We start from the raw sequence: 19496 nt of genomic DNA, 5'->3' as shown, positions 1-19496 counted from the left end.
AAAATAAATAATTGTCTCAGCGGGGAGGAAAAGGAGACCTTCCACCATAGCAGGAAATGTCACCGTTAGAAGAAATCCAGATTAACAGAGGTATTAGAGGGGAACACACCATTTTGTGGCAAAGTCATAGAAAGCGTAACACAGAGATGCTTCTAGAACTGCAGTGGAGATAAGCTGGTCCTGCAACTTTTATAACTCCTGTATCACAGATCAATAAATTCACATGGAGATTGCCAAGCCTCTAAACTGCTGGAAGCAAGCAGTTTGGAAATCAGAAAGGAGAACAACGTTTATATTTGGAGCTACACAAAACTAGGTTTTATGATGACACTGTCAACATGGGAAGCAGCACTTTGAAATGTAGATTGATCCTCTAGAGAGGGGTTAAAAATCTTTAAAAAATATATAAATAAAATTTAAAAATTATTTAATATATATATTATTTAAAAATAAATAAAAATACTATATAAATAATAATGTTATAATAATATATATAATATATAATAATAATATATTATATAAAAATATTTAAATACTTTTAAAGAATCCACGAGGTCCTGAACGAGAAAGAGTCTCCTCAGCTCTTTGACTGTGCTGTTGACGTATAGCTGGAGACAGTCTGTGTATTTCTGAATCTGGTCCTGTGAAAGATTCATTTCCATCTCCAAGTAGGCTCTGCCAGAAACACAGGTCCAGTTACAAAGCGAGGCAGGTTCACCTGCCATTCACACTCGTGCCTGCCTACCCCGTCACTCCCTCCTCCCCAGACCTCATTTCTTTGCTCTGGCACAACGTGTCCCCCTTCCTGCAGGCACAGAGCCACCAGCACACTGTCTTCGCCTTGCACGACCCATCTCCCCGGGCAATTGCAGGCTATGCCAGGGCTGTTTGCCTCCAGCCTTGCCCTCTCCCCACACAGAGCTTGGTCTTGATGGGATCTCTCTCTTTACTCCACCCAAAGGGGGATGCAAATCCTAGCTGGAGAAGGTTTCCCCACAAACTTCTGTGCAACACTGCTGCCGCAAAAGGGGACATCTCCTCCAGCTGGCAGCCTCTGGAGGAACAAAAGCTGCTGTCTGGCCACATGTCACCTTCGGCAGCAATGTCTCCTTCTCTCTCCTCCATCCCTCTGCCTGCCCTGCACCTCTGTCTGATCTATGCCCGTGTCGTGAGTCACATCTCAGAACCGACCCAAGTGAAACGGAAGGAGCAGCACCCCAACAAGACTTTTTTTCAGTCTCTGTGTTTGCAAACCAGATTGGTTCCATGACCCGGTTTACCAACTTGTTGGCACAGCAGAGGAGAAAGGATCGCTGCTCTGGTGGAGCAAACCACCCAGACCCTGCAGAGGGTGGGGAGGGCACCGGCGTTGGCACTGGCACCATCACCTAGGGTAACGGATTGCCACATCACAGCCAAGCAGTGCTGGAGAAAAGATATAAGTAGTTTCCCTCTATGCCCAATAGAGTGTGCCCAGCAACAATACTCTTCCTGCTTGCACAGATACTTTATTATCATTAGCTCTAACGAAACTCTTTTTCTCTGCTTAAAATTTTCTGGATCTTTTGAATTTCAGGAAAAAAAATTCCCATGTCTCAGAGGACGATGGCTTTTGTGTTGGTTTTTTTCCCCCCCCAGAATCTGAGCCAATACAGCCTTACAGCTCTTGAGACAGTGGACAACAGAAAAAAATATTTCCCCTGTTATAAGCAAGAAAAGAATTTTATCCAGTACAAAAGCAGCAGCTAAAGAAATGTGAATTGTCACTGGGAATGGATGCTTTGCAAGATAAACGGCCCCTAGCCATGACTGCAAAGCACTCACTTGAAGGGGTGGCCCTCGTCCGTCTTCTGCACAGCCTGTAGGACCGATTTGTAGATTCTGAAGCTAATGGTGGCCGAGAGGCCGGCGAGGGCCAGGTAGGCCACAACGCTGACAACGCTGAACTGGGTCAGGGAGAAGAGCAGCAACAGGAGGCTGCCGAACACTATCCCTGTCTGCTTGATGTCACGCCAATACAACAGGTCGATAGCTGGGGAGAGAAAACCAACATGTTAAAGGCAGGAGCTGGAAGGGCATCGAGGATGGCCACCATGGCCACTGTGATGCTCAGAGACCTTGCAGGAGGATAAAGGGAGGAGTGATGCTCCTGCTCACATCAGCATTGCCAGGAACTCCTCAACGGCAGCAGTGAAGTGACTTCAGCAATGCACTGAGGAAATGACAACTGATCACCTACGTGAAATCCTGGTATTTTATGTGTCTGTGTCTGGGTTGGATGAGATGGATGAATATCTTCAATCGCAGCAGAGTGGGTGTCTTGCAGCAGCAAGGGAAATGCAAGCTGGGGTTTGTGTTGTTGCTAGGGTTGTATGGCAAGTTTTCACCCTAGCTTGCATTTACTTATTCTGGAAACTCTGGCTTGTTTCTTTTGTCACAAGTCCAAATGCCAAATGTTTGATCAAAGCATTTTCAAGTTTGGGTTGTTAATAAATGAATGAGAAAGTTTGGGGTTAGCAACAATAAACCACTTTCCTATTCAAAGTTTTGACAACATGATTTTGTTATTTCCTAAGTTTTGAGAAAGGAGAAGACTCCTGGTTTTACCACTGCTTAATAGTTACGTGTGTAGGAAACCATTTTTCAGATGGGACCTTAAAATACAGAATAAATCCCTTTTGCTACTGCAAATCCAACCATCTCAGAAATATTAAAAAGAAACTTTCTTCTTGTTAGATAACTTACTTTGCCTAGATCCATGGGAGGTGTTAGTTAGAACAAAGCAAGTGCAGAAAACCATTTTCAACCAATATATTTTTACGCTTGCAAAGGAGTTAATTTTGACAGTGTTTTTCACCCAGTTTGTATAGTTTATTCCAACCTCTCCAGCAAACAATCTTACCATCAGGAATAGTCACTATACAAGCAAAATTTTATTAAATGATTGCTGAATATCCAGTCCACAAGGGTGAACTTAATTTCTTTACATGGATAACCTGTTTCTGAGAGGACTCTTCATCCAGCCAAAGAACATGCTCACGACAATCTAAACAAAACAGCTTTAATTGCACACACTGCACAAGTCCTCATGAACAGCTTGAACACACCACCAGCCAAACAGATTTCATAGATGCCACTTGTCAAATCATTCTGAACAAAAAGTAAATTCGGGAAAACTGCAATCTGTCAAAAAAAAATTCACAAATACAAAAAGAAACAAAATTAATCCAGCCTAGTAGTTCTTATCATCTAATCTCCAAAAATTGTGCGTCACCACCGCATGTTTCCCTTGAGTCAATGAGCTATATTACTCATTACTATTACACATATTAGCATTGCTTTTCAAAGTGATGGGCTTGAATGCAAAAATTGCTATTGTATTACTGAGATCTTTTCTCTTCATACAACATTCACTCCTACTATATTCTCCATCAATACACACAATATAATAACTCTTTCATATTTTTAAATGTCAGTGTTCAGCACTGGACCTGTGATCATGAGCACGCATGAATAGATCTATGGACTGCACGGAAGCCAAGGGATGGGGATCTTGGTGGTACGTGCTGGGGTCCTGGGTGCTGACTTTACAAAGCAAAGATCAGGCCAGAGTCTTTCCAGATATATGCCCAGGTCTCCTTCCTGCAGAAATCCAGGGGCATGGAGTAGGGAATGCTCCAAGATGCAGGTACAACATAGTCAGAGCATGCACCTGTGTTGGGGAGTTTAGCAGCAGACCCAGCTGTATTGATGCAGGCAGCTGGAGCTCCACCAATTGCTCACAGGTCTGAGGTGGTGGAGTATGAGACTCGCAAACCACCCTTACAAAATGGCATCCAGAACACAAGTGTGCAGTGTTTACCATTTTTCATACTCTTTTTCAGTCAAGGCGTTGCAAAATTCTGCAGCACAGCACAGCAACTGGTGTGCTTTCACCACCAAGCATTTGGACAGGAGGTATTATTCACAGCCTGATAATTTTTATGCTTAAAAATTCCTCTGTCAAAGGACAGTATTGGAAATTTATGCAAATCTCACTTTTTGAGGTATACTTAAATTTTCTATCCCACAATACCTTCACGTTAAATGAAATGGGCACAGGTGAGCTAGCTCAGGGTACTGTACGTGGAACATCAGCTGCTGACGAACGATAAAGGCCATGCACCAGGGGAAAACACTACCTGGGACGTAGGCAGTAGACAGGCAAACAAATGAGAACTGAGCCAAAAAATACAAAAGCCCACCTCAGTAGTGTTCCCTGAGTTAATGCCAATTGATGATAAGACCCAAAAGGAGCAAATAATCCCTCTCTTTTTCTTTCTAAGATCTTCTGCCTCATATTCCTCCAGACTGGAAGTGGGCTGTATTCTGACATAGAGAGACGTCAAACTGCATTTTCTTATTCCTCTCAGCAAGGAAGATGCTGAATGACTCAAGATAGACTTGACCAGGTGTGTGTATATCCTGAAACCTGCCCCTTTCTGCCATGAAATGATTGGGATATTTATTAGCTGTATCAGGTAAGGAAAGACTTGCCACAACTCAGCAAGATGGACAGAGGCCAAATGACACAGTTCTGGGGATATGTGCATGCGCGAGAGAGGAGATGAAAAGGCAGCTGGCCTCTTTCACCAGCCAAATGAGACTTGGGAGAGAGGGATCCTGTGTCTTTTAGACCTGAGGCAAATATTCCCATGTGCATGGAAAAAATATGTGCCAACTGCTAGGTGGAAAATCTCAGCACAGAGGAGGGAGCTATGAGTTGAATGATTTTTACATGGCTGTCCCAGTGCACAGGTCCAGCCTGGGGACAGACACAACCCCCTACCCACAGCCTGCAGTAGGTCAGTTAGGATTTTCAAGGGCAGGAACCAAATCTGCCTTCTCCTCATTGCCCTCGCAGGGATGGGGAGCTGTGACACTGCTGCCGTGTCCAGCTGTTCGGGCAGGATTTGCCGCTCTCACAGCCATTCCTCCTCCTCTCCCTTAGGGAGAAGGAGGTGAGCCAAACGGCCTTGCAAAAGGGAGTGCAGGAGGGCAGTGAACCTCATGGCTCCTTGGGCAGGGAAGGAGGAGAAGGAGAGTTCAGATCTAGGAATCAGTGGAGACTTGTGGGGTCCAGCCATGGTCTGTGGGCTTCCCTGGAGAAAGCACTTTTTTTGCCAACAGGCCTCAGGGATTTGAGCTGTATCAGTTCCCCTGGAATTTAAATGCTGCTGAAAACACCCGAGCTACATGTCAGAGCCATGTTTGCTCCTTCAGTTGCAGCTTCAGTCACTTCAAAGGCTTTTTACATTGCTATTGTCCTACATTTCCTTACATAAACAAATCTGCCTTAAAAGTGGTCAGTCACACTGGGTGCAGAATCCCCTAGCTGGGATCCTTTGCCTGGCTTCCTTAGGGTGCCATTTTCTCCGGTAACCATTTACACTAGAGCAAAAGTACCTGCCACATCAGTGTCTGGCATTGCAAATAGATACCAAGGGGCAAAGCCATGAGAAATCTGCTCCTTCACCATCAAGCAAACTAGGACATGGTGCATCAACCCCCTCCACACCCTTTTTTTTATTCTGAATGGGAATGAAAATGAAAGACGAGGTTGTCCACCACATTTATATGTCTGCTTTGAGTTTCATCTCATCCTATATTCATGTAAAACTGATTAAGACAGCAAACAACTCCCTCAAACACTTGCTGACCCCATGGGTTTACTGCCCTTCAACAGGTCAGAAAATATAAATGGTGGCCTGAGTCTTTGATGAATCATAGAATCATAGAATCATTAAGGTTGGAAAAGACCTTTAAGATCATCAGGTCCAACCATTAACCTAGCACTGCCAAGCCCACCACTAAACCATGTCCCAAAGCACCACATCTACCCGTCTTTTAAATACCTCCAGGGATGGGGACTCAACCACTTCCCTGGGCAGCCTGTTCCAATGCCTGACAGCCCTTTCAGTGAAGAAGTTTTTCCTAATATCCAACCTAAACCTCCCCTGGTGCAGCTTGAGGCCGTTTCCTCTCGTCCTATCGCTTGTTACTTGGGAGAAGAGACCAACCCCCACCTCGCTACAGCCTCCTGTCAGGTAGTTGTAGAGAGCAATAAGGTCTCCCCTCAGCCTCCTCTTCTCCAGACTAAACAACCCCAGCTCCCTCAGCCGGTCCTCATAAGACTTGTGCTCCAGACCTTTCACCAACTTCGTTGCCCTTCTTTGGACACACTCTAGCATCTCGATGTCCTTCTTGTAGTGAGGAGCCCAAACCTGAACACAGGATTTGAGGTGTGGCCCCACCAGTGCCGAGTACAAGGGGACGATCCCTGCCCTGGTCCTGCTGGCCACACTATTTCTGATATAAGCCAGGATGCTATCGACCTTCTTGGCCACCTGGGCACACTGCTGGCTCATATTCAGCCGGCTGTCAACCAGCACCCCAAGGGTGAAGGGTAGCTGCCTGTTCATGCCTGCACTCCTTCCTTCGCATGCCAAAGAGACGACCACCCAGGCTCAGACCAGCCTCCCAGCACATGGGGACACAGTGAGTATGAGGACGGCCGGGCCGAGAGCTGAGCTGGATGCACACCTTCATGTACACATCTCTCTGCAGAGCTACTTGCCAGCACACGCTGGCCCTACGCTCGCCCAGGCTGAGGCAGGCTTCGAGTCCAGCTCTTATGTGGGTACGGTGTTCCCCAGATAAATCAGAGGACAGGGGATCCCTCACAGCATGAGTTAATGATATAATAATGAAATGCTTTGGTCAATCCTTCGTGAAAAATTGCCCCATAGGGAAGGAGTAAAAGGTCCTAGTGTGGTCAAGGTCCTGCAAGCGCTAGGTGTGTTGCAGACAGCGTGTGTGTGTGTGCACGGCACAGCCCAGACCCGACTACAATGGCATGGTTCTGAGCCACGCACGCTGAATATGCATGAAGCAGGAGGCTGGTGCCACGTGAGCCTGTCGATATGTGATATACATGCAGTGTATATCACAGTGGGTCGATCTGCCTGGCTAAGCAAGACACACTTGTGAGAGCCAAAATGCCAACTTCAGACCACCTAACGTTTGCAGCTAGGATTTGCAAACAGGGTTTTGGAAAACAGGGACTGAAATCAGCCTCAGCTTCATTGAGGTTTGGGTTCCTTCTGTTTTGAAAATCTCAACTGTAAAATCCTGACCATGCCCATTAAAATGCAGAAGCTGTTCAGCTGTAGCTTTCCATGATCTCCCTTTTGCCTCCTGGAAGGAGGAAAGCAGTGTCGGTCACTTTGCACTCTTTCCAGTACAACACACCACAGCTCTGGCTCATTTGTGGAGGTATAAAAGGACTCTGGGTTTTGCCAGAACTGCCTCAGACTCTAAAGTATTTGTATTTATTAAGGAGGACTTGCCAGCCACCTCTAAGACAGAAGTGATGCGGGTCACTGCAACTGCCTTTGAAGAATTTTTCTGGAGAAGCATGTCTGATGAGCTATTTATCTGAAAGTATCGCCTGCCCGTGTTTTTTAACTGACAGCAGAACTTGTAAAATGTTACTCAAGTAGCCTTCTATTTGAAATAAAAAGTTTTCAAGGGTGCCAAATCAGTGTCTCAGCTATACTTTATCGTATAATTTCATCTCATTAAACTAATGTCAGTCCTCCATTTGGGGCCAACCCCCAGACTAATGATGCACAAAGGTAAATTCTATGATACAAGCAACCACTTGTTAATATGAGCAGCTGGTAAATACCCATGTTTGCGAGGCAAGCTAAAAGTAACCTCACAAATATAAGTAACAGCAGCAGCATGCAATGCTTGTGCCAGCAAGGAAGAGCTCCTGAGTACAGTGCCTGAGAGTTCTCCCAGCTCTCATCATGGCGTTCAGCAGAAAGTCTTTCTGCTCCTCAATATTTGGCATCAAAAAAGCCAGAAGACAGACCTGGAGGCTGGAAAGAGCAGTGCTGGAGGCAAGGGGTAAATGACTTGAGACAGCTGAGGTGGACTAAGTGGTGATGTTTCTGAATCCGTTCTCCTCAGGAATTGGTGATAACATGAGGACTGGGCTCTGGTGGTTTAGATGGTCCCCAGAAGCACCGTGGTGTGGGGCAGCTGCAGCCCAACGCTCCTGAGCAGAGATCCCAGAGGGAGAATAGAGGATCCAAACCAACTTGTAGCTAAAATGTCCTCCCACCTTCAGACTCCTGCGTGGGTATGTTTTTGAAAAATACTTTTGTAAGAGAAACAGGGATCTTTCCATTCCATGTCTCAAAGAAAGCAGTTTAAGATGAAAATTCATGAAGATCAACTGAGCAGACTGGACAATTCACATCTTCCACAGCTTCTCCCTCCCTTCCTCTGAAAACCTCTGTTTTCTCCTTCTGACTTTGCAAGTTTTTCCTGTACTGCAACGACTGTATGAAAAATGAATGTGCATCAAGCAGCATTTACATGGAAGTTAGTACAAAAAGTGTGTGCAAAACCCTTGTATCTAGCCTTCAAACGAGGCCCATGGGCCTTGATGATTGAATAAAAGGTTATATGCTCTTCAGCATACTAATAACACCCTTGGATGTGATCAAGCTGCCCTCCCCACAATCGAGGTCCCGTTGGGCCTCCTTAGGAGGTAAAATCAATGGGTTGTACAGCTTAATTCCCTATGTAATATTAGTATTAATGAGAAGTGAGAAAAACCTGTCTACACACAGCCTTTAATTCTGTATGCAGTGTAATATTATGACTTCATAAATATAAATGACCTCATAAGTAATTTCTCAGACCTACTGGCAGTGAAAAGATCAGGAAACCTAATTTAAGAAGGGCAATCTTGTTTATAGCATTGTCGCAACAATATTTGACAACAAATGCAACAAAGCTGTAAGTTTTTGAATAGAAGTAAATATGGCTCACACTCAAAGAAATTCCAGTTTGCAGCTTTAACCACAGGCTGCAGGACCAGGCTTTCCCTCTTCTCTCCAGTGAAGGATCCAATGTGGCCATTGCTCCCCTCCCCACAACAGATCTGATTGAAATGTAATACAGATGGATACACCATTTAATGAGCAGTCTGGTGCCTTCAGGAGACTGCTGTGATTAACAGCAGAGCCAACCCAGAATATCTGTGCTGTTTCATGAGGCATCCCTCCGTATCCAGACAATCTCCAGCCTTGAGGGATCTCTCCATACTTCTTCTACCTCCTGTACGCACTTTGTCCATTAACTTCCTGTCCTCAGTTCAGCTGTATAGCTTTATCATTCATCTGCCCCAAGACTCAACTTGAAGGTTCAGACCTTCTTGGTCCCGGAACTCTGATGAGAGGAGACCTGGAGCAGGCATAGGACCAGGGAAAAGGAAAGTCTGGATATAGCCCTCCACGTTACATCCTACTCCATCTGCAAGATCAAGATGTGAGCAAAAAAGTTGTGATTGATTGCCTTGTGTGAGTGGGCTTGGGTAGGCAGGATTGGCAATAAAAAATCAGCCCTACAACCATGCTGCACACAAGTCTATTGTATTTATTATTATTATTATTATTATTATTATTATTATTATTATTATTATTATTATTATTATTATTATTATTATTATTGATGTCATTACTGTTATTGTTATTGTTATTATCATTTTCACATGAGAGATGCTTTAAGACCAGGATTTAACATAGCGGCAGGAGAAAGCCTCCTCCACACACCTCCTGCTCATCAAACCATTTCACTCTCTGCCTTGGCCAGTTTCTATGGAGGATGTTATTCCTCTTAAACCTTAAGTGAGCAGAAACCAAGGAGACCAAGCAGAGTCCCTGAATGCAGTCCCTAAATGCACATAATGCTATGGAAACGTTAAGATTTTCCTGAGGTGCTCCTGGACCAAAATAACAGACCTGGACCCTTCCTAACTCTATCCAAACATTTGAAAATCTGCAGATTTTCAAAATTAATGGCTCAGACCTATGTTATTTGTGAGAATTAAATATGATGTGGAGAGAGTATCCCTTCTGATATCAAAAAAGCCTCACCAAAACTCACTTCCCACAGACCTAATGAAAGCAAAAGCAGCCCTCCAATGTTGCCTTCAGCTATTGCCCCAATATCACTCTCTTCCTAGAGTTTAAATTACTCCTCAGGGAATACCTTAAAATAATCTTAGTTTTGGGGAATTTTCTCCTTGTTCTGGCAATGAAAGAATATTGTCCCTCTATTCTTAAAAGAAAAGAAAAAAAAATTATATTCAGACATGGCACAGCAGGTGTGCAGAGAACATTTTGGCAGAGCTATCGAAATCTCACTGATTTCTTGACACCACCTAGGTCAAGGTGTTTGTTGGGATGGTTGGCAGTCGAACAGTGTGAAGTTCGTCTAAGAGAGTTTGTCCTCTAACTTTAAGTTCTTGATCTTGCAGTCATATTGCCATCAGTAGGAATGTGCTTGAGGGAGGATTGATATAATTTCTGCAGCAGCGACAAAAAAATGAAAGCAAATCTGAAAGTGGAAAAAAATCTTGACAAATTTCATTTAAATTTCATAGGAAACCAACTGTGAAATCAGGAAGTCAATTCCTCATAAGTTAGTGTAGTTTTGTGAAACTATTAGCTAAATTGGTTACATCAGATGATGACTTGGTTCCAAGATTTTAGCTCTACCAAGGTCCAACATAAGAAGCAACTACTGAGACAGATCTTCAGCTGCTGAAAAGAGGGAGAGCTCGTTTGAGGAGGACAAGTGGATCCCAGCTGAGAGTTCAGCCCACAATATTTTCAGGAAAGCACTGAAGGCACCAACTGGCTGAAGTTATATTCTCATGATAATAGCTGTAATTAGACAGGCTTCAGAACTGTCAATAAGATTATAGATTAATAGCATGCATGCATAGTATTGCCATTGAACATCTTTATCAGTCTTAAAGTGGGGAATGTTGCCATGAGTTGGTGCAGCTTCTCAGCACCTTCTGGAAACCAATTGATATATCAGTCAAGCAAGGAAGCTGGTTCTCTGGAAAGAGCTGCCAAGAAAATGCTACTCAATAACTCCAGTCCCAGCGTATGTCAGCTAGATGGATTTGATGAAGTCTGCAGTCCTTCTCCACATTAAGTTATAATTATAATGTGGATAATATTTAGGATCATTTCTATGAACAGTTCACAGGCCTTTTTCTCTGGATCTTTCAGATTTTCTTTTTTAATAAGTCTTGCATGAGGTTGAAGCTGCAGGAACAAACATCTCACTTATGACCGTCCAAGAGCTAGCATGTAGGAGAAATATTGGAAGAGGGAATACTCATGGGGACCAGTGTACTGACATCAAATAGCTCCACCAAGCTGGGGTGCAAAGACCTTCCTAATCCAGAGAAACCTCTCCAGCAAGGAGCGGGGATGTGTCCTGCTGAGCTGGGCCAAGACCCTGGGGAAGGCACAGAGACCTGCTCCACCATCTGAACCTGGAGGCACACCTCATCCCGCAGCTTGCCTCTGGGAACTGCGCACTGCGATCCGTCACGCAGCTGGCACTGGCTATACGTTGTTACATGAAGGCCCACATCAACCAGCATGCCCAGTCGGAGACGTTTCTCTGCACACTCATGCATTATGCATGGCTCCATCCCAGCCTACTTCAAATGCATCACCTTCCAGTGTGAAAGATGACTTGGGTGTGGAAGTCAGCTGCAATTCCCTAAAGCCACCTATGACAATATTTTGAATGAAGCATATGCCCAGCAGGGGTGAATTACTCTCCTGCTCCCCTGAGGGGCTGTATCATGATCTACCATTGACATAATCATGCTGTACCTCCAGGATAGATAGGTAAAACACATTGCAATATTTCTAAACATATGTAGCAGCATCAATTGCTTCACTGCAAGAAAAGTAACAGTATGTAGATTTAGTGGGGCAAGGCCAAAGCTTCACCAAGTGTCCCTGCAGCTTCTCAAGATCCTCACCCAATTTTACACCTATTACAATTACTATAAGGGCAAACCAATGATAGTTGCAGGCTTGACTGTTTATTAATGAAAACTTATGTTAACCTCAACGTTGTTTTTCCATAATTTCAGTAAAAATATGCTCTGTATTTACTGAGGTTTGTGTCTGCATCTGTTATGTTCACAGACATATTCCAGACTTTTCAGAGAGGAACCATAATTCCATTGATAATGAAGTTAGAAAAATTATAGAACTCCAGGTTTGCATGAAACTGATATTCTGGGTTGAGACAGAGACTACATGAATAATAGATATTAAAAGAATCAATGGATCAAGTCTTTAGTCTTCATTCTTCTGAATTTTAAATTTCTTCTATTTTATCTGGGACTGATCAAAGAATTTTGCCGACAGAAATAATATTCTATGACTATTTCATGTTTTCTGCAGGATCATTTTTGAATCATAAAGCACCACCCAAGAAAAAGAAAAAGATATGCAAATGATGTGGAAGTGAGGCAAGTGATTTATTTTAGCTGCGTTGTTTTTTTCAGATCTGGGGTTTTTTTTCAAATCAGCATGGGACATACTGTGTCATTTAATTTTCAGCAAATCTACCTCTTGGTTTCAAAAAGGAGAGCACAGAAGGAGAGAAAGCCTACTATTATTCTTAATTATTAATCAAACAATAGCAACATGCTCTTTGTTATTTCCCCCTTTTTTAATTTATGAAAGAATATTATTTTATCTGATAAAGAGGGAAAATATTTACTTTGCCTCTAAATACAGGTGGTTCAGCAATCTGACTCAGCAAATTTATGTTTTTATAAGGATCAGCAAAATATTGAGCCTTTTTGGAAACAAACAAACAAAAAACCCCAACCCCTTCTAACAAGGAAGTTTATCTGCAAAGCTCAGATGAAAAGACCCTGAAGTTTGGTTGTGGCTCTCCCATATTGGCTTAATGAATCAGGCAATCCTACAGAAAACCCTAGCCCTTGATTAAGGTATGGAAAGCCCGAGCTGCTGGAGGCTGGCATTTAACAGGTGCATCTGTTTACTTTCCAGCTACTCGTCTTCCCTAAAAAAAACCCCTCAGATCATAAATGCAATTAGGTGCTGAATTAAGATTGCAAAAATATCAAGCTCCCTAGAGACAAGAGTCTGTCTGAAAGATCTCCCCCTGCCCTCCCCTCCCCAAAAAACACTTTAGGAAGGTTTCCTGGCTTCTGTTACATTGAGCTGCATTTATGAAACTATGTCTGCAAGCATCCTGGACCCTTTAATGAGATGATGCTAGACCCTGTCGAGAGCATAAACATCATGTTCTGTCTATTCAGCGTAAACATGCACCTTAAAATTAAAAAACACATTCAAACAAAGCCTGCCCGAAGCAGACAGCAGCCTGCCCGGCAGGATCAGCCGCTAGCTTTTCTCCTTCTAATCTGCCTACCGAGCAGCGTCACAGAGACTGTCTTTTATCAAAACAAAGGCTGGATGCTGGCTGGGAAGTGTGAAGCCGACTAAAAATGGCTGAAAAGCTGTCCGAGGCACCCGGGAAGGTAGCCAGCCCCACCCAGCGCAGACACTGACCCACTCAAAATAAGCTGAAAATAAGCCCAAAAGGGAGATGCTATTGTTCCCTTCGCCTACTCGGCAGCAAGACAATATTATTGCAATATTTTGCCCCCGAATGGCTCAGCAGAGTGCTTGAAAGCACAACGAAGGCATTAATTTTTTTTTTTTTTTAAAGCAACCCTACAGCAAAGTACAAAGTGGGTGGCAATGCCGTGGCCGCCTTGGTGCTATCACGCTTCTTGTCAAAGCTGCGTTTTCTTTGTGTCGACGCTAGGCTAAGCCCTCGCTATGGGTGTGTCCGTGGGCAGGATGCACCGAGGCGCCCAACGCAACCGCCTCGAACCCTCGCGAGCCTGAGCAGGCAGAAATTCACCATCACCCAGCTTTCCTAAAGCCCAAAAGGTATGAAATCATGCCAGCGGCAGCCCGACCGAGTCAGGGATGAGAAATAATACCGCTAACAGCAAGGGCGGATGCTTTTGGAATGAGCTGTAAGGTGGGAAGGAAGGTCCTGTATCCTGGATGCTTTCAGGGTGAGGCAGCTGGAGATGGAAGAAATACATTCAAAGAACAGAATTAATGGCTTTTTATCTTTCTTTCTTAAATTACCCCCAAAGAAAAGCTTCACGGGGAGGGAGAGAAAACAGCATGCAAAGGCCCACAGGTGAACAATGCAAAAATGGATGGATCCTGCCTTTGCCTCCTCTGACATGCAGTCCTTCTAGCATGCAACACTAGAATAGATATAATACCCTGACATTTCCAGTTGCTCCAAAGACAGTCCATCTTGGTGGAATCGGCACTGGCTTGCATCTCGGAGAGCTGAGGAATTGCCGGTCCTTTCGTCGGAGGCTCTGCGTTAGCAGTCAGGCATTCCCAAGCATGGGTGGGTTAGCGGGTATCGCTCCCGTCTCCCCGCTCGGCTCCGGACTGATGCTGTAAGCAGCACAGGCGGAGGGGGGAGGGCATATTGTATGCGCTGCGGTCTCCACTGCAGCAAATCAGCAGTGTGATGTGGTTGCCCTAGGGAGCAGGCTCCTTTGAAAAGGGGATGCAGTCCCCTTTCAAATCAAAAGCTTGTGCTCGGCAGCTTAGCCTCCTAAGCCATCGAAATGGTTAAGGCAACCTGACGGCAAAGAAATAAAAACAAACTGGGTGTGGGTGGAGGGGGGTGAGGGGGGTGTGCAGTGTTTCCTATGTGGCTGTATGGTTGTGACTATTCATGTTCCAGAAATTTCTTGAGAGTGATGAAATCTGCTGTTTTCTTCATTTTTTTGAGAGGGGGAAAATTTCCCCTTAGCCCTCCAGGTTTTGATGCCCTGCTCTCCTCTGCCCAGCTGGGTGAGGTCAGGGAGCAGGCAGGAGAAAACCAAGGGCAGGATCTGACCCCAACAGAGCAACCCCCATTTTGCTATTTTTTCAAAACTATTCCAGAAGCAGAAGAAAATAGCAGAGTACCCACACCACCAGAGATCATCCATCTCCCCTTGCAGGCATGAGCACCCACAGGCACCGGGTGACTCACTCGGCCCCCCAGCCCCTCATGACAAGCCCTGCTACAATGGGATGCCCAGCACTGCAAGCTACACCCAGGTTAGGGTGTGCGGGGTATGAGCACTGCCTGCTCCCGCTGCTCAAAATGCTGCATAAATCAGGATTTGAGGTGCAAAGAGTGCAGGTATATGGGACAATTTCTGAAAAAACGTGTGCTCTCACTAGTAACTGTGAGCCCACTAATGGCTGAATTTTAACACTAGCGCCGACACTCGTCCCCCAGGTAAAACACTGCCCTTGCCTCAGTTTCCCCATCAATAAACTAATATAAGTAGCCTCGCAGAGATGTCATAACTAAGCAATGGCCACACGGTATACTTGGTATATACTTGGAAAGAAAATGCTTTAAATCCACCCAACCTATTTGTCTTTTCAGATTCTGGGGAGTGGGGTGGTTATTAATCACAAAGAAACTCCATGAAAAGTCACCCCGTTTCACTAAAGAGTGACCTGAGATACAGCATATCAGACTTGGTCCAGTCATCGTTGGCAGAACAATTCCAGCTGGGGACCTCTCTGCTCTGAGGTTGTATTTAATCTTTTAGATCCTGCTAGTTTATGAAATAATTTTACTTTATCCATGTTATACTGAGTTTAGTTTTTTTATACGGAAAAACACCAGCATAGACACAGTGGGTCATGCACACATCAGCATGGAGAACAGAGCTTGAACCTCTCTGCTTTTTTGGCTCCAAAACCAAAGAGTCTTTAATGCCTGAGTTAACAGAGATCTCCTCCAACTGGCAGTAGTAGGTCACTTATCCTTCCCTCAGGTAACTCATCTCATAGAAAAAAGCCAAAATTTAAGGAGAGAATCACCACAGTGTGATCTTAACCTTTACCTAGGAAACTCTGCTGGGATTACGGAAGCCAACAGCTATTGTTCATGTTCAAACCTGTCTTTGAAATCCCCCAAAAGACTTGCTCTAGGCTTGAATCCAGCATCTTCAGTCCCCTAACAGGGAAATAATTAACTAATTGGTGCAGAACTGGCTTCAGTTGTCATTGCATATAGTAAGATTAAATTATCTACAAACAATGTAACAAGTCGTTATTTTGTGTTCTTCCTGGCTTTGTAAAAAAAAGGAAGAAACAGGTTGGCAAGGGATGATTTCTCAGCATGAACTGATTGGTTTAGACCCTTTGCAAGAGCAGAAAATATCCCTATTGATACGTTTTGCCCTGCACACTCTTTGCAGCTCTGCGATGGGTTCCCAGCACCAATCCTGAATACGAGGTATTTACAAGTGGTGTATATAAAACAGAGCCATCATTCACATGAAACTCCTAAATCCTGGAGTCCTTGAAAAAAAGCCAGAGAGACTGTAAACTTAGTGCATCAGTGAAATGCATGGCTATTGGGCACGTACCACCAGCAACACAGCAGTGAGAAGACACAAAATCTCCGCTTAGTCTCACTGTAACACACATTTCTCGGTCAGGTATAAAAGACAAATTCCCTTTGGACAGAATAGTGGTCCGTGTAGATTTAACATCCCAGTGTTGTATGAAACAGTGATGATTTTGCCTTTCCTTCATTGTTGGTAGGGATTTTTCTTGCCCCAGACTTCAGGTCTCCATCTCCTTCCCCAGGCTACCAAAATGAATGATACCATCAGTTTTTCAGCTTAAATTCTTACTTCCCTTTGGAAAAGCGTCTCTTCAGACCTGGCCCATGTGATTGGACTGTCCCACACTACTTCCAGAGCTATTCATGGGCACCAGAACCCATCACTTTACCACCAGTAACAAGAACAATGCATTTGTGTCAGAAACAATGCATTTGTGTCAGAAACAATGCATTTGTGTCAGAAACAGAACTGAACTGGAACTGTGAACTTAGAAAATGTGAATGGGTTAAGAAGGTCTTCCAGAGTGCATTCGTGTATCCCAGGAGCTGAGTCAGGTGAGAGACAGAGGCAACGCCTGGCATTAACGCTGTGTATGTGTCTACATAGCCTTGCACAAAAAGTTTAACAAAATCCCAGTCAAGACCAGGTGGATCCAGGACTAAAATGGCAATTAATAAAAAATGCATTTCTACAATGAGAATTTAAATTATGCATTCAGTAAGTAGTGAGCCAGAATTAGGACTAAGCAGTTGGCCATCAATAGGCTGAGCGTGAGAATACTTCTTTGCAACAGAACTAAACCAGGACCACCAATTAAACATTTACTGAGCAGACTGGAAGGCACAAATAAGTATAGCACTGCCTGGATCTTAAAAGGGTGAGACACGCATAGGTCGGAGATCTTGGCATCAACCACAGGATACTGCAGTGCTGGAAGACAGTTTTCCTGTGATCATGAATAGAAGCAGCATTAAAAGCAGTAAGTGGAATTTGCTCCCCTTCCCTTCAGAGCACCGTCCATGGGAAGCCTCCTTCTGCCGCAGGATGTTACTAAAATGATTACAGATCTTAAGATGTTTTAGTGAGGTCACCTAAAGCTTAATATTGATGGCACAGCCACAAGCCAACTGGGCTCGTCGGTATTTGCCTGTTAAGTAGTTCTGCTGGAGATAATGACCCATGTATGTAGGATGTGTGGGGTAAGGATTCAGTAAAATAAAGTTACCTGGTTGCTTTCAGCCCATCCTAACCTCCCATTGAGGGAAACCTCTGGCCAAATTAACACATGAGTAGGGTATTGCTCTCTGCCTCGTTTCTTTCCATGCCTCCAACCCCAGCAGGGATTTCTGGATGAGGTGCAGACTGCAGCTCAGCAAAGGACACAGGCACCCTGCCATGGTGCGTGGGCCACCAGGGTTGTGCTGCTTACAGGGACACAACAAGCCCCACGTCAGGACTAGCTCTCCAGCCCTACCTTGCTTCCCTGCGAAGGTCCTTCCACTTCCATGGTGACCCAGCCTGCCTGTGCACCGCTGATGAACTCTGATGAGGTCAGAGTTAGCAACATTTAAGGCTTTTTAGGTAAATATACTTGAATTGGTATAACAGTCCATAAGAGCTCAGAAGTACTTGCTGTTCTACCACAGGAAGGATCACACATAGCCCTCAAATTCATGGCTGTCCCTTAACAATCCTGCTGGAGGGCAGGGTGGAAATCAGCTTTGGTTTTAAAGAATATTTAATGATAACAAATTCAAAGATAGAGCTGAAACCGTCGCCAGTTCTGCTCTAAGTGCAGTGACTTTGAAGACACTTCGGACTGATTATGTTTTTCAGAACAGCACTCTGCATCACTCCGCGCCAACACATCATGGGACACATTGAGGGCAGCGCCAGATCTGCAACGTGGTGCTGTAAGATCCTGACATTTAGCACTTTAGGAGAACAATAGCATTAAGGCAGATCATTGGGTTTTTCTTCTAAGCTAATTTGTTCTTAGCATTAGCAACAAAAATAGAGGGGATGCTATTTTAAAAGTTGCATTAATACGTCTCGAAACTCTAAAGAGCAACGGGGAATATTTTCCTGAGTACTCCAAGCCAAGGGCAGCCAGCAATTACATTTTCGTGAGGAGGCTGTCAATAGCAGAGGGATGGGCCAGATCCTGGCTCTGCTCTCGTCCTTCTGCTCTCATCCTTCCCGCTGTCTCGCACTCATTCTTGCACAACACGTTTTCTGGGCTACAGAATCGCTCAGAGGCAGCTCAGGTGAAAAGGCCATGAGCTGGGAGATGCTGACGGCTATTTCAGGTCCATCACTATTCACAGTCTAGGTCGTACCTAGACAGCTCTGTCCTTGCTGTCTTTTGCCCTGGATCTTCGGTATTTTCTCTTGGAGATTAATTACTTTTTTCCTCAGGTCTTTAGACCACAAAAGAAATTAATAAGCTGGTAAAAAAGACAATATGGTCTTAAACGGGTGCAGTTTAAGTCTGGAGCCGAATACTTGTAGCAAAAGAAACCCCTTGTCCCGGCATGTCACATAATGTTCCAGCTTCCCTGAGATTTCTTTTAGAAGTCTTGAAATGCCTGGGTTTATGAGGGTTCTTAAAAATCATCAGTCAAAATATTTGCATTGTTCGCAGGGACAAGAAGTGTGTTTTCAGATGTGTTGCTAAGCTTCTGCTCTGCTGCCTCTGTTTCACTTTCTACTCAGCAGATCTGTTTTTCATGCCCATTTTTGCTCAAAGTCTGAGATTCTCGTAAGGTCTTTGGCAACAACCATGTGACATGAGTCAAATGAGTGGGCAAAAGAATCAGGTGAGCATACTTTGCACTTGCTTCCCTTCCCGGGGAATGAGGTGGCCTTTCTTTGAATCCTAGTAAATGAGCTATTTGGGGGAAAGTCCTTAAATTTGGCGCTATTGTTAAGAAACAATTTTCCGTTTTGGTTTTTGAATGACTGATGTGCAGTCCCTCAGCAAACCTGGCAGAGATCCTCTTCACCGGCCATCCCAGAGGTGGCTGGCCCTTTTGCAGTGCCGTTTGAGCTCACTGACTACTGCAAGCAGCAGCACATCGAGCACAGAAGAATCAGTTTTGATTTACTCCTGGCTCTTTAG

At 44.4% G+C, this 19496-nt stretch overlaps 1 protein-coding gene across 3 annotated transcripts in view; it reads right to left on the bottom strand.

Moving 5' to 3' along the window:
• RTN1 (reticulon 1) overlaps positions 1 to 19496 on the bottom strand; it is a 122240-nt gene that overhangs the window by 3483 nt on the left and 99261 nt on the right. For 2 of the 3 annotated variants that reach the window (XM_009461692.2, XM_087747985.1), the window contains exons 4-5: positions 1825 to 2032; positions 537 to 675 (exon numbers count right to left, since the gene is read on the bottom strand). In XM_009461692.2, the coding sequence (XP_009459967.2) occupies positions 537 to 675; positions 1825 to 2032 (347 nt within the window). Of the gene's footprint in view, positions 1 to 536; positions 676 to 1824; positions 2033 to 14221; positions 14595 to 19496 lie in introns of those variants that run through there. The other variant, XM_009461693.2, reaches the window with a different exon arrangement.

Source organism: Nipponia nippon, unplaced genomic scaffold (assembly GCF_047370975.1).
Source record: "Nipponia nippon isolate SJK-2023a ecotype South Korea unplaced genomic scaffold, ASM4737097v1 scaffold_11, whole genome shotgun sequence".
Classification (NCBI taxonomy): Eukaryota; Metazoa; Chordata; class Aves; order Pelecaniformes; family Threskiornithidae; genus Nipponia; species Nipponia nippon.
Note: the sequence above shows the minus strand (reverse complement) of the source record. Positions and strands in the feature narration are given on the sequence as shown.